A 13,293-nucleotide genomic window follows, 5' to 3' on the forward strand; every position below is an offset into this window, starting at 1 on the left:
GAATTTTAAGAGGGAATCAGTTTAGCTTCAATATATATTTACTATATGATTATATTTATTAATACATTTATTTATACTAAATTCAATTCTAATTAAAAAAAAAAATTATGACACAAGGTAACATTACCCAGAAACTACTATTTAGCAGTTTCTAGATAATATTACCTTGTGTTATAATTTATTATTTATAACTTTCATTATATATAATTATTTTTAACACGAATTTTCATTTTTTGAATTCGAATTTTTAAATGACAAAATTTCTAATTTACCGAATCTTCATTTATCCAAATTTTTATTTGCACGAATTATTAGTTTGATGTAATTCTTAAAACGCCAAATTTCCATTTGTCCGAAATTGCAAATGTCTGACAAACCATCGACAGAAAGATTTCGGCGCTAATTTTAAAATTAACCAATCACAATTTTCTTAATAATTTCTGATTGGTCAAATTTTAAAATCACGCCGAATTTTTTTTAGGTTATGTTTGTTCGGTCATTTGCAATTTCGGACAAATGTTAATTTGGCATTTTAAGAATTCTATCATAATAAAAATTCGGCAAATTGGAAATTCAGGCATTTAAAAATTCGAATCACTTATTAAAATTCGGTTAAATGAAAATTCTGCTAAATTACTATGTTCAGTTAAATTAGAATTTTCTTTAAATAAAAAGTTGGGTAAAGAGAAATTCTATAAATAAAAAATATTTATTTTATTTGTTAAGTAATAAATAAAAATTAAGCGAAACAATCTGTTAAGTATAAAAATTCGTTTAAAATCATTTAAAATTCTGTTAAATGCTAATTTGAAAAATGAAAATTCGTCTAAAAAATAATAATAAAATTCTTTAAAATGAAAATGTTAACTAATGATTTTTTTTAATGTAAAATTCATGCTTCCCAGCTTGAATCAATTTTTTTCCACCTATATTAATCATATTCTATAATTAATTAAAAATTTCAAAAGAATTTCTTAAAGAATTCAAATTCAAATTGTTATAAATCAGAGGGGACACTGCGCGGATCGATGATACTTTTTAAAGACCTCTCCTTATATATAAGACGTTGACTAATGAAACTTGAAACTTGGAGGAAGATTACGACCTCGTTCCATCGTTGACAATCTGACAACGATGAAATCCGACAAGTGAGAAAATCAGGAGAGAAAGAAAGGTTTAAATGAAAAAAAAGAAGAAAAAGAAGAATAAAAAAGAAGATGAGAGAAAGTGCACATGAGACACGAGAGATTGAGAGAGAAAGAGTGAGAGAGAGAGAGAGAGAGAGAGAGAGAGCTTTTCTTAGGCGGGATGTGCGGTCTACCGTTCGGAGAATTAGAGGATTAGAGATTTAAGTCCTCTCTTCTCTCTGAGGCTTATATACGTGTACTATATGTGGTATGTACGTACAGTAGGGTTGCCCCAACTTTCCCAAAAGAGAAGAGAAAATGGAACACAAGAACACAAATGGGTGTGAAGAGATCTCAACGTTGTAATAGCTGCTCGCATCTCACACACACACAAACACGTTATCTTTTGTCCAACTTCAATCAGACCAGAAAAAGATCCGTAATCGATCATCGAAAAAAAAAGATAAAAAAAAGTTCCATTATAATATAATCCATTTCAAAAATCTTTGACAAAACATCCAAGGATTTACGCTATACGGGAAATGGAATTCATCTGGAACAATAAATTCAGAAAGATTTACAATTATAATTTTAGCGATTTTAGTCAAACCTTTCTCTGTTACAGATAAATCTTTTTTTCACATTTATATTCTTAATTGTAATTTTGATTTTAACAATGAAATTTATTCCTGCGATGATATTTTATTAAATCCCTTATTATTAAATTAAATGAATCATAAAAATTATCCAAATCTCCAAAGAATATATAGTCAATTAGGAGTAAAAAAAAAGGGACACCGGATAATATCTAAATTGGGAGCATTGTGCTCTAAATATAAACTGTGTGGCGCGCAGTAAAAGCTTTCCGGTTCAAACCCTAAATGTTTATTTCGAACACTCGCGCGTCTCTTATGGCGCAAGGGAGAGAGGCAAAGGAAGGAAAGTAAAATAATTAAGCTGCATTCCTTTCTCTCTAAAAAAAGGGGTGTAAGGAAGAGAAAATCATTTATTAATGTTGCTCGCGATTACGAATTCCAGTATGGTATCGTCATTTTTCATTAATAAGTATATCAGTCTCTAATTAGAGAGAGAGAGAGAGAAAGATAGGCAAATTCCTCGTAAGTGGAGTCGAGCTTAAATGTCCCCATTAGCCGTGGCGGTTTTGCGAAACTATAAATAAGCAATCCAGCTGAAAGTCATTACCGGAAGTGCCCTCCGTTGATGGTCCCTCCTCTATCTCTCCAACTTTGACCCCCTCTTCTCCCTCCCTTTAACTCTGCCCGCTAAACTAATTAAATGATTCATCTCGAGTTAAATGCATTACTACCCAGCGACATTTCCGAGACGACCTTGAAATAATTATCATTCTCCGCATTACAATTGCAAATGTGAATATGACAAATTGCTCTAATGTTCTATGGATATTAAAATGTTTTTGTATTTAATTTATTATTTTTGTTTTAAATCAAAGACAAATGAATACTGAAATTACTTAATATAACTAATAACGGAGAAAAAAGTTTCATTTGAAGCAATTTGAACAAAAACCACTTCAGGTGTTTGCTGGCTACAAACTGAAACAACCAGAGTTTGAAGTTCATAAAGATCCAATTGAAGATAAAATATTTCATAATAAATAACAATAGAATACCACCGATGCTCCTAACTTTATACATGCAGAGGAAAGAAATTTAAGACAGAAAATATTACTAAAAATTTAACCTTAACATTTAGGATTTAATGTAACACTACAAATTAATGGATTTCTAAAAATAAAGCCCCCCCAATGATTGAAAGTACCGCCTGATTGTAAATATAACAATCCATTTTTTCTAAAATCTGTTAGAAATGAGTTGTTGGATTTTACCATCTACTACTTAGTTCGTGTACAATTTTACCTTATAAATTAGGTTAAAATTAATCCACAAATTCATAATTTCTATCAGATAGCAACACAGAAAATTAAAAGGCATTAAAATAAGCTGCAACGCTTATTATTTTAATGCCTTTTAATTTTCTGTGAAAAATAGAAAATTTTGTAGCCAAAATAGGTCAAAATGTTTTGGTTAATACACAATTTTCATCTGCTTGTTTCACCTATCCGTTATGTTCTTTTGTTATGTTTAGATTTTTTAATTGCAGCTTTTCGGTTCTCAAATCTGCACTGGGAAAAATATGCTATTGAATCAATAGCATTTCTGCCAAAGGTATAAAAATTATTGATTCAAAAGCATATGCTATAAAATTTGTAAAATATTTTATTGATTTTATAGCATATGCTTTTGAATCAATAATTTTTATACCTTTGGCAGAAATGCTATGGATTCAATAACATATGTTTCACAGTGTGCAAACTGAGTTTCTATTTGTAAATAAGATGGTAAAAATAGCTATCAATTATTGAATCTATTCTACTCATATTGAATTGTCATATGAGAAGCCTACTCATCCCATTTTTGTCAAAAAACCCAAAAACCATGTTCATGTCCGCCAAATAATGTTCTGAAACATTTTAAGAACATGGATGTTCAAATAATGTTCTAGAACACTTTTTGGCTGACATGAAATGTTCTAAAAACGTTTTTGGAACGAACATGTTTTTCTGCCCACTGGAATGGTTGTAATAATCAGTAATTTCTATCAGAGATTTGTTATTAATTTACTATCAGTTATTTAGCATTATCAGCGTTATCAGAATTTAACAGATTTTCAACACTACAGAATTTGTTCAGCTAAAAGAAAATTCTATCTATATCAAAGAATTTGTTTCGTAGTTTTTCTTCTCTGCAATCAACATTTTTTCCCCTAATGGTAATTTTTGTAAACAAGAAAAAAAAGGAATCGGAAGAAGCACTTTTCGTATATCTTCGTTCCTTAATCTAAAGGAAAAGGATATATATATGAAATGTTTATCCTCCCATAGAGTTGGATCGTGACTTTAAGAATGTTAATGATAATTTGAAGCGACTCATCGTAATAAGAATCCAAATGGCACTTTAAAAGGCGTAACTTGAGAAAGCGGTGAGGGAACTTGCTCTTGTATATATGAGAGTATCAGACCTTGCCACTGCGGGAAACAATGGACATTACGCTAGGTTGCCAGGCCATTTAATTATGCGCTTTGATGCGTGCAAGGATTGCACTCTGTAAGGTCGAAGTGGCAACATTGCTCCGAAAGGGAAGAGAATGTCTTCTCTCTTTTTTTTCCCTCTTTCTCGCTCTCTCTCTCCACTGATGCTGTTCCCAAATCGTGTCACGTAGCGTGGTTCGTTTTTTCCAAGAGAGCGGAAGAAGCAGCAGCCAAAGGGGTTTCCCATTTCGCTTTTCCCAAAGATCGAAGCTTGAAGAGAAACTTCTATTTTTCACTCGTTCGTATGAAACGTCCATCGATTTAAAATTACATCCCTAGAATCGTTTATAATATTTTACGATACTTTCTATTATAAATAATTTTTCAAAATCTGAATTTTTCAAATCAAATTTCCAAAAACAAACTTTAAATTCATAAATAAATTTTCTGTTACAGGATGTCGATCTATTGGAAGGTACAATACCGGAAGACACAATGGAGGTTGAAGTGTCACATTGTCGTGAATTAAGAATACAAACAGGAGCCTTCACTGGTGGTACACAATTGAAACGTGTACATGTCTCGGGAATTTATACTGTTGTTGCCAATAGACAGGCATTTCAAAATTTATCAGCACCAAATCCATTGCTAGAAGTTTCGGAATGCAATCGTGTGATACTTGAGAGTCATGCATTTAAAAATACCAAGGGACCTCTAAGTGTTTCTATATCCAGATGTCGACACGTCACAATAAAACCCAGTGCATTTTCTTGGCTTCTACAAATTACAGTTCGTGAAGTTCCAAATTTGGAACTATCCAGTAATGCATTTAAATTCGAAACTCCACAACACGGACGCCATGGACCAGCGACCAAGGTTTGTTTGTCTTCTTGTTTTTTTAGGGGAAACAGGTGTTCATTTTTGCCTGCCAAAAAAAAAAAGAAACAGGTGGCTTTTAAAACAAAATATGGGCGTTACACACAAACAGGTTCTGGGTTGTACCTAAACACAAATTAATGGAAAATTTCTTTTTTCTGATAATTAAATATTTTTATTTATTTACGAGGATATTAAATTGAAATACAATTTTTCGAATAACTAATAAACTGTTTCAATTGTTAAAAAAATGGTATCTTTTTTTGTGCAGATTATGTTCCATAGTGTAAAAATTCCCGAACTACCAACAGCAGTGTTTCCTTCGACAGCTGCAGAAGTTCGCATGGATGATATTTGGACGAAAGTGATACGCAAGGATGCATTCTGCTCGATGAACATTCTCAGTGTGATAATCAGCAATGCTTCAATATTTGAAATTGAAACTGGAGCGTTCAATGAGAGAACGTTAATTCACAGTTTAGAATTTGTAGACGTGAGATTAAAGACAATTCGATCTGGTGCCCTTAGGGCAGGAGCTAATAATCTAACCATTCAGTATTCAAGGTTCGTTAAAAGTCGAAATTATTTTTAAATCTACAATTTTATTTTAATTTGTTTTTTTTTTATTAACTGCGATCTATTTTTTTTCAGACTGACGGAGGTCGAGAAGGGAGCGATAGACATATCAGTAGCGACGGTGACTTTTAACAACAACGAATTTCAAAATCTACGTCAGGGGGCAATTACCTTTCATCAATGGAATCGTTTGTCGATTGACTACAACATGTTTGATTATCTCGAAACGGATGCAATTTCAGCACGTACTGACGCGACTTCAGTGTCTAATTATGAATTCTCCTTCTTTGAGAATCGTCTCTCAACAGTGAAACCAGGAGCATTGGCATTTACCAAAATCTCCCAAAAATTAAATTCAGCCCGCGTGAGTAATAATTACTTCAAGGAGACATGTAATTGTAATATGGAGACCTGGGTTCAAAAATTAATAACAAGTAATAGTTCCATTGCCTGGATGATGGACACAAGTTATTGTCTCGTTGACAAAGTTCTTCGTAATTGTTTCAATCTACCTGAGGGAAATTTAGGCATGTTGAATTACACAAAAACCATATGCTCCAAAGGTTTTCGTATCAATTGCACAAATCCATTAACAAAACCCGAACCAAGTCCAAGTCCACCGAGTGTAGGTCCACACATCTATCCTCGACAACGTGGCTATTTTGATGTCGAAATGAGTGATCCCGATCAATTAGAGAGGGAAAAACGAATCATAGTGATCGCTTGTGTCGTTGCCGTATTCTCTGTTTTAGTCGTAATTCTAACATCGGGTATTCTTTACATGAGACGTCGTGGAGTATGTCCAAAATTAACATCGAATTCATTGACAAATTTCGCAAGTTCATGGTTTTCACCAACAAGTGGTATGACCGCGGCAACATCGGCGAGATCTATTTCCCGTTTAAGTGTTCACGAGTACGCGGGACTACAACCAGAGACACGAATTCTTGAAATCGATACCCAACCGGAAGAAATTGTTCCCGAAGATGAGGGTACCTATGCCTACATGGAGAATAAGGCAACGCAAACACTTCCCGAGGAATTAACTGCTGAATATTTGCAAAATCTCAAAGATCGTCTAAACGATCCGGATAATTATGGACAAGCACGTGATATGATTGAGCATTTATACGATTTGGTAAAGGTCGAGGAGAGTTGTAACAATAACAACAATGAAGGACGTTTATCGCCAAATTTCGACGAAGACAACGCTTACGATATCATAATACCGAAATCGAGAAAAATTAGAATCGTTCCAAAATCAACGGCAACAATTGGTACAAAAATACCATCACTTGAGAAATTGTTACCAATTACAATTCGTACAAGGCCACAAATTGTCGAATACGCCGAACCACGTGATCTTAGAATCAACAATGATCAAAATCATCTCTATGCCGAATTACCAGGTGATGAGACAATGCCAAGTACAAGTCGACTTGTACCACGAGCACCACAACCACTACCACCGGATGTTGTTAACGATCATATAATTAGCGAAAACTACAGGTTCTCAAATACCAAAGAAGACGATGATAATGCAAAAGATTGCAGAATTGATAATTCACGAATAAGATCAAATTTTTTTAAATCCCTCGGCGAAAGTATACTTGGAGGGTCAAAAATTAGTGGCAAAAGGCCAAATTCATTGCTCTGTGAATATGCTGAGCCATCCGATGCAACGGCACATCTTTATTCGGAATTATCGGACAATAATCAATGTTCAATGAGTAAAATGGCAAATCGACCCCTACCCACAAAACCGGATCAGCCCCTAAGTGCAGCGAATCAAACAAGAACGTAACGTGACACTCTCTCTTTAAAAAAAAGGACGTGACAGCGATCCGCAGCTTGTCTGTGATATGTGATTTGACTTTCGTAATCGATTTTATATCCCATCTCCTTCTCGTAAAGGGAGGTTAAGACTATTTTTTTTTTAATTCAAGTGCCACACTATTGTACACGTTAAAAAATTTCCAGAAATGTAGTTTCTACAGGTCTAAATCTGTAAATTTTCATATGCTGCTGTGATAAAAAAATTGTCACCAATTTATCTGGTTTATATAAACTATAAACTTCAGTAGATATCGCAGCATTTTCCGGAAATTTTTTTCCGTGTACTATAAGAAAAGACATTGATGAATGAAAACAGCGATGGGAAAATTTATTTGTGTCTGAATGTGTGATTTGTGATATTATGAAAACAAACAAAAAAAAACCCGAAGAATTATGCAAAAAAGACTCTGAACTCATTTCTTGTTGAGGAAATATTTTTAAGAATAAATATTTGAAGAGTAATTTTTAAGGTGTATATATATTTAATTCATAATTGATTTTTGTAAGAAAATTTTTGAAAATATTGCCTAGAAAAATATCTAGAAAAATAAATTTTTAAATAGATTTTTATGAAGAAAAATATTGCCTGAAAAAAAACATATTTTTAAGAAAAGTATGATGAAAAAAAAAGGAAAAACATAATTTCTTTTCTTCAAGAAAAGATTATTGCTTCTTCTGAATATAAATTTTATTTTTTAAGAAAAAATGAAATATTTCCTGCGCATTTTTATTATATGGGTTCAAAAAAAAAGAAAGAAAGCATTCTTCGAATTCGGCAATCATAATTGATGTATGTGTGTTATGTGATGACTGAATTTTTTTTTATTCGAAGTGTCCTTCCAAAAATCGATACTTTTATATTTATAATAATTGATGTAATATAATATATGCACATACTTACCTCGACAAAAAAAAAATTATAATTAAAGTATTACAACGAATTTTATTAAACTTTATCGACGAGAAAAAAAGGTCTTATTCTTTTCCTAATTGTTCCTTTTTTAGGGTTTTGTGGTCCAGGGCCGAAAGCAAAAGTTACTATGGCAACAGTTACTATGGCAACAGTTACTATGGAAACAGTTACTATGGAAACAATTACTTACTATGGCAACAGTTACTGTGTCAATAGTTACTATGGCAACAGTTGATTTCGGTAGCAACCGTTTCCATAGCAACCATAGCAATTCACAAATAATGTAATTATAAATTATTTATTATATTCAAATAACTTTTGATCTGCATTTAAAAAGCCACGAAACCCTAGATGTAGGCGCTTTGCGTCTGCTTTTTTCCTGATTTTTTTCTATATTCATTTCAATTTTTTTTATGAATGGTAAAAAAAAAGAACAAGATTCATCTTGAGTTATATATATATATATATATTCTTCATGGGATTAGAATGGGGGGAGTGGGAGTTTGTTCATTTTGGTCTGTGTCTCGTAACCCATAGCGGAGAAAAAGAGATATTCTTGTTTCTCTTGTGGCGCTGAGTTCGGCGAGACCAAACTATTTCTCTGAAGAATGTAAAGAGGAGCAAATGAAGTCGACTCGGGGGTCTGGATTGCAGCTGTTGACGTTTCAACGGCCAACGTTGTTGCTTGTCGCTTTTTCGAGACTATAAAGTACAAGGGAAAATTTTGCATTCACCTTTTTCACGTCTCAAGCCAAGAGAACATTCAAAGGAAACAAATGTTTTTGCATTTAAAAAACAATGTCACTTAAGTTTTAACTGTTTTCCTACTTGGGGGAGAATTTTCTTTTATTTTTTATTGTTGATGTTATTTAATTTAAATTTTCTTGTGTTTATCACAATTTTCAAAATGAAAAAAAGGAGAATAAAAGAAAGAAATTAAAAAAATAAAAATTGAAATTAAATTTCAAAAAAATTGATTTCTTTTTAATAGAATAAAATGAAATTTTAATTAATAGAAGAAAATTTTTTAAATAATTCAAAATTTTTTTATTATTTACATTTTTCTAAAACAGCAAATAAGCAAAGGTAAATGAATAGTTTTTTTTTTTAATTTTTTCCAAAAATTTTGCCATTATGTATATTTAATAGTTTTGAAAGCAATATATGCAAATTCTAAAAGCAATTATGAAATTCCAAAAGCAATAATGAAATTCTGAAAGCAATTAGAAAATTCTCTAAACAGTTATTAAATTGTCAAAGTAATTATTAAATTGTTCGTTGATTGCGTCTACATGTAAACAAATTACTTTTCTTTAATTAATTTCAATAGTCTTTTTTTTTAAATATATTTTGCAATTTTTTTTTCTCAGTAAATTATAAGATATTAAAAATCATTGCAGATTAAATTAATGCCATAAACGATTAAAATAATCCGAATTTTTATATTTTTATTTTTTATAATTTTATATTTCTTATATTTAAGAAAATATATTACATATATTAAATATATTATATATTATATATTTGTCTCAGAGCCAAATAACTTTTTATTTGTTTTAAATAAAAAAATTTATTTAGCTCAAATAAAATTTATTTGATTCTGGGAAAAATATATATTTTCTGTTGGTGAAATTAAATTAAATTAAAAAAAATGAAATTTAAAGATATTAAAATTACATTTAAAAAATAACTTATAGAATTAAATTCAAATCATAAAAAGGACAGAATATTGATATTATTGAATTTTTTCATAAGCGTTAAAGATAAAATATTAATGATAATTTTCCGGAAATTGGATGATGAAAAAAAAAACTGTCAAGGCAATAATTCTGCATAAATGTGTAAGTAAGTGTAAAAATGATGATAAAGCAAATCGTAAGATTTTGTGATTTTATGGCAATATAATGTATAGTGAGTTAAGCGGCTTTTGTATATATAGGTATATATACACCTTTTATAAGTTTTCAGCTTTTATCTAGAATTGAGGATGTTGCGTACGCTTTTATTTCATGAACATTTGACCGACTATATCACACACACTATGTACTGTGCGACGATAGGAAAGGATAACAAGTTACGAGCGCAAACTTCCATCACGCAGCGATCCATTGGATTGTTTATAGTCCCTCATTTCGCAGATAAGAATGTAATTTTTCTTCACAAAGTAGTTTATGTCAGTCGTAAAGTTTCTAAAGAAAGAGTAATAACGTCACTTTAAGTAACGAATCTTCTTTTCTTTTTTTTTTTTTGAATCAGTTCTAATATCACAATCCAATAAATCTAATGTTCTAATTGCTTTTTTTAAAAACTCTTTATCTCGATGACAGACATTTTTCATTCTTTTTTTTTGCAAATATTTTTATTTTCTTATTCATCATTTTTCCAAATATTATACATCCAGAAAAATTATATATATTTGTCTCACAGCCAAATAAATATTTATTTCATTTAAATAAATTTTTATTTGATTCAAATAAATATTTATTTCATTTAAATAAATTTTTATTTGATTCAAATAAATATTTATTTCATTTAAATAAATTTTTATTTGATTTAAATAAAAAATGTTATTTACGCCAAATAAATAGGCTAGTTGGCTGTGAGACAAATATACGTTTATTTAACTCAAATATAGGGGAGAGTCAGCATGGTTGGGCCAGTTTTTGACTTGTGCCCATAACTTCAGTTTTAGGTTAAATTTTAAATTATCTCGTGTATATGGTTGGAAAGATACACTAAAGTGGAATGTTTCTTTTGAACATCAGAAAATGACTGGGTCAAAAGTGTAAAAGTTACAGGCATTTAAAAAAAAAAAAAATTTTTGTCGTGTAGGTTGGGCCACTGTAGTAAATCAATATGAAATGAAGGAAATTGACCAAAAAAGACCCGCAAATGTCAGAAAAATACTGAAATTGAGCTGAAAATGATAAAATAAAATCTGAAATTAAAATAAAATTAGCCCCCTGAACCAAAATCCGATTATTCGCGAAATTGGTCTAAAAAGTTAAAAATTAGTACAAAAAATTATTAAAACCAATTTTTTTTAATGGAAATGACATCTTTGACTCTTTTTTTATATAAAAAATTGAATAACAATAACGCTAAATAATGCTTGAAACTTTTAAATTATATTGTAATGAACAATTTCTGTCATTTTATTTTGTTGTTTGCTCATTCCTTCTGTTATTTAGTCGACTTTTCTGTCACTGTGAAAAAGTTTTGGGTTGTCATTTTAGCACTTATTTTGGTTTTCATGAAAAATTAAATGTTTATTGCATTTGCATTTTACTGTAACTGACGTGAAAAGTTAGTTGCCATCACTAACAAGTATTTGCATAATAAAATAGAGGACGCCAGTGTGCTAGAGCCATAAACACAGGGATGGCCCAACCATGCTGACTCCCCCCCTATTATATTTGGTTCAAATAAAAAAAAATTCTCTGGGTGTATTCTAAAGATCACTAATTGTTATAAATATTTAGTAATTAAATGTGTTTTCTGTCTTATTAATTTATTTTATTTTTTTTTAAATTTTATTTATTATATATAATATAATTAATAAATTTTAATTTATTTTATTAATTATTATTTGTCACTGTGGGTCCAATGGACCCCAGGCGTTTTTTATTTTATTTTAGTAAAAAATGATCATTTTTGGTATAACAAGGAAAGGATTAAAAAAAATAGTTTACTTATATATATTTTTAAAACAAAATGACGGAAGTAGATATGAGATCACAGTTATAATTTGGTGTGATCATGCCAAAGACAGACTTAATCAGATCTGATCAAATGGCCAATCATTCCATCACACCATTGTAAGAATATATGTGTGAGTTAGTGAACAGAAAATGCTCGTGTCTGATTTATATATATATATACATAGTCTTATTCCTATGTGGTCCATGACCCAATCTTAAAAAACAATTCTTCACTCTCAATGTTAATTGAAAGCGTTTCAGCATTATTTTTACCAATCGTAACAGTGCTTAAAAGTGACGAATATTTTTAAAAAAAATTTTAAATTATATTTATTTTTGATTACAAATAAAAATTTATTTGCGTCAAAATAACATTTTTAATAAAAAAAACAGCTCGTACCAAACCATTTTTTTTAAACAAGTATAATTTTTTTTTTACAATTTTTTTTAATTTGAAACAAATAAATAGTTTTCTTGCACCAAATATATTTATTTTTTATTTGAAACAAATAAATAGTTTTCTCGTAGTTAAAAATAGTTAATAAAATAATTAATAGTTAATTAAAAATAGTTTTTTCGTATTAAACAATTTTTTCTATTTGAAACAAATAAATTGTTTTTTCGTCCCAAACGATTCATTTAGTTGAGGCAAAATAAATAGTTATTTGATCCAAACAAACTTTTTATTTGAAACAAATAAATAAATAAATTTGCTACAAATAAAAAAAATAGCTATCTGTGGCAAACTATTTTTTATTTAAAACAAATAAATAGTTATTTGAGTCAAACATTTTATAATAAGCAAATAATTTTTTCATGCCAATTGCCAAACAATTTTTTTTTTATTTGAAACAAGTAAATAATTTTTTTCTACCAAACAATTGTTTTTAGTTGAATCAAATAAATAAATTTGGTACAAAAAATAGTTATTTCTGGCAAAAACTTTTTGTATTTTAAACAAATAAATAGTTATTTGAGCCAAATAAACTTTTTATTTGAAACAAATAGTTTTCTTGTGCCAAACATTTTTCTTTTTGTTTGAAACAAATAAACAATTACTTTGAAATAATTTGTAGGGTATATTTTTTGAATTATTTTCAAAAAGAAGATATATTTTCGACAGAGGCAAATAAATATTTATTTGTTTCTAATAAATATTTATTTTTTCAATAAATTTCATTTGTTTCTAATAAG

The 13,293-nt window shown here is 29.7% G+C and overlaps 2 protein-coding genes across 3 annotated transcripts in view; one reads left to right on the plus strand and one right to left on the minus strand.

The window, feature by feature from the left end:
* Positions 1–8,463, plus strand: part of LOC127288536 (uncharacterized) — a 40,071-nt gene extending 31,608 nt beyond the window's left edge. Inside the window, exons 2-4 of the mRNA XM_051316043.1 lie at positions 4,654–5,073; positions 5,345–5,637; positions 5,725–8,463. Of these exons, the coding sequence (XP_051172000.1) occupies positions 4,654–5,073; positions 5,345–5,637; positions 5,725–7,453 (2,442 nt within the window). The 3' untranslated portion in view covers positions 7,454–8,463. The remainder of the gene's footprint in view (positions 1–4,653; positions 5,074–5,344; positions 5,638–5,724) is intronic.
* The window catches only part of LOC127288535 (E3 ubiquitin-protein ligase MYCBP2), a 364,776-nt gene that overhangs the window by 61,643 nt on the left and 289,840 nt on the right, over positions 1–13,293 (minus strand). The window lies entirely within an intron of this gene.

This window comes from Leptopilina boulardi, unplaced genomic scaffold (assembly GCF_019393585.1).
Source record: "Leptopilina boulardi isolate dan_hultmark-lab unplaced genomic scaffold, ZJU_Lbou_2.1 LbouV2_392, whole genome shotgun sequence".
NCBI lineage: Eukaryota > Metazoa > Arthropoda > Insecta > Hymenoptera > Figitidae > Leptopilina > Leptopilina boulardi.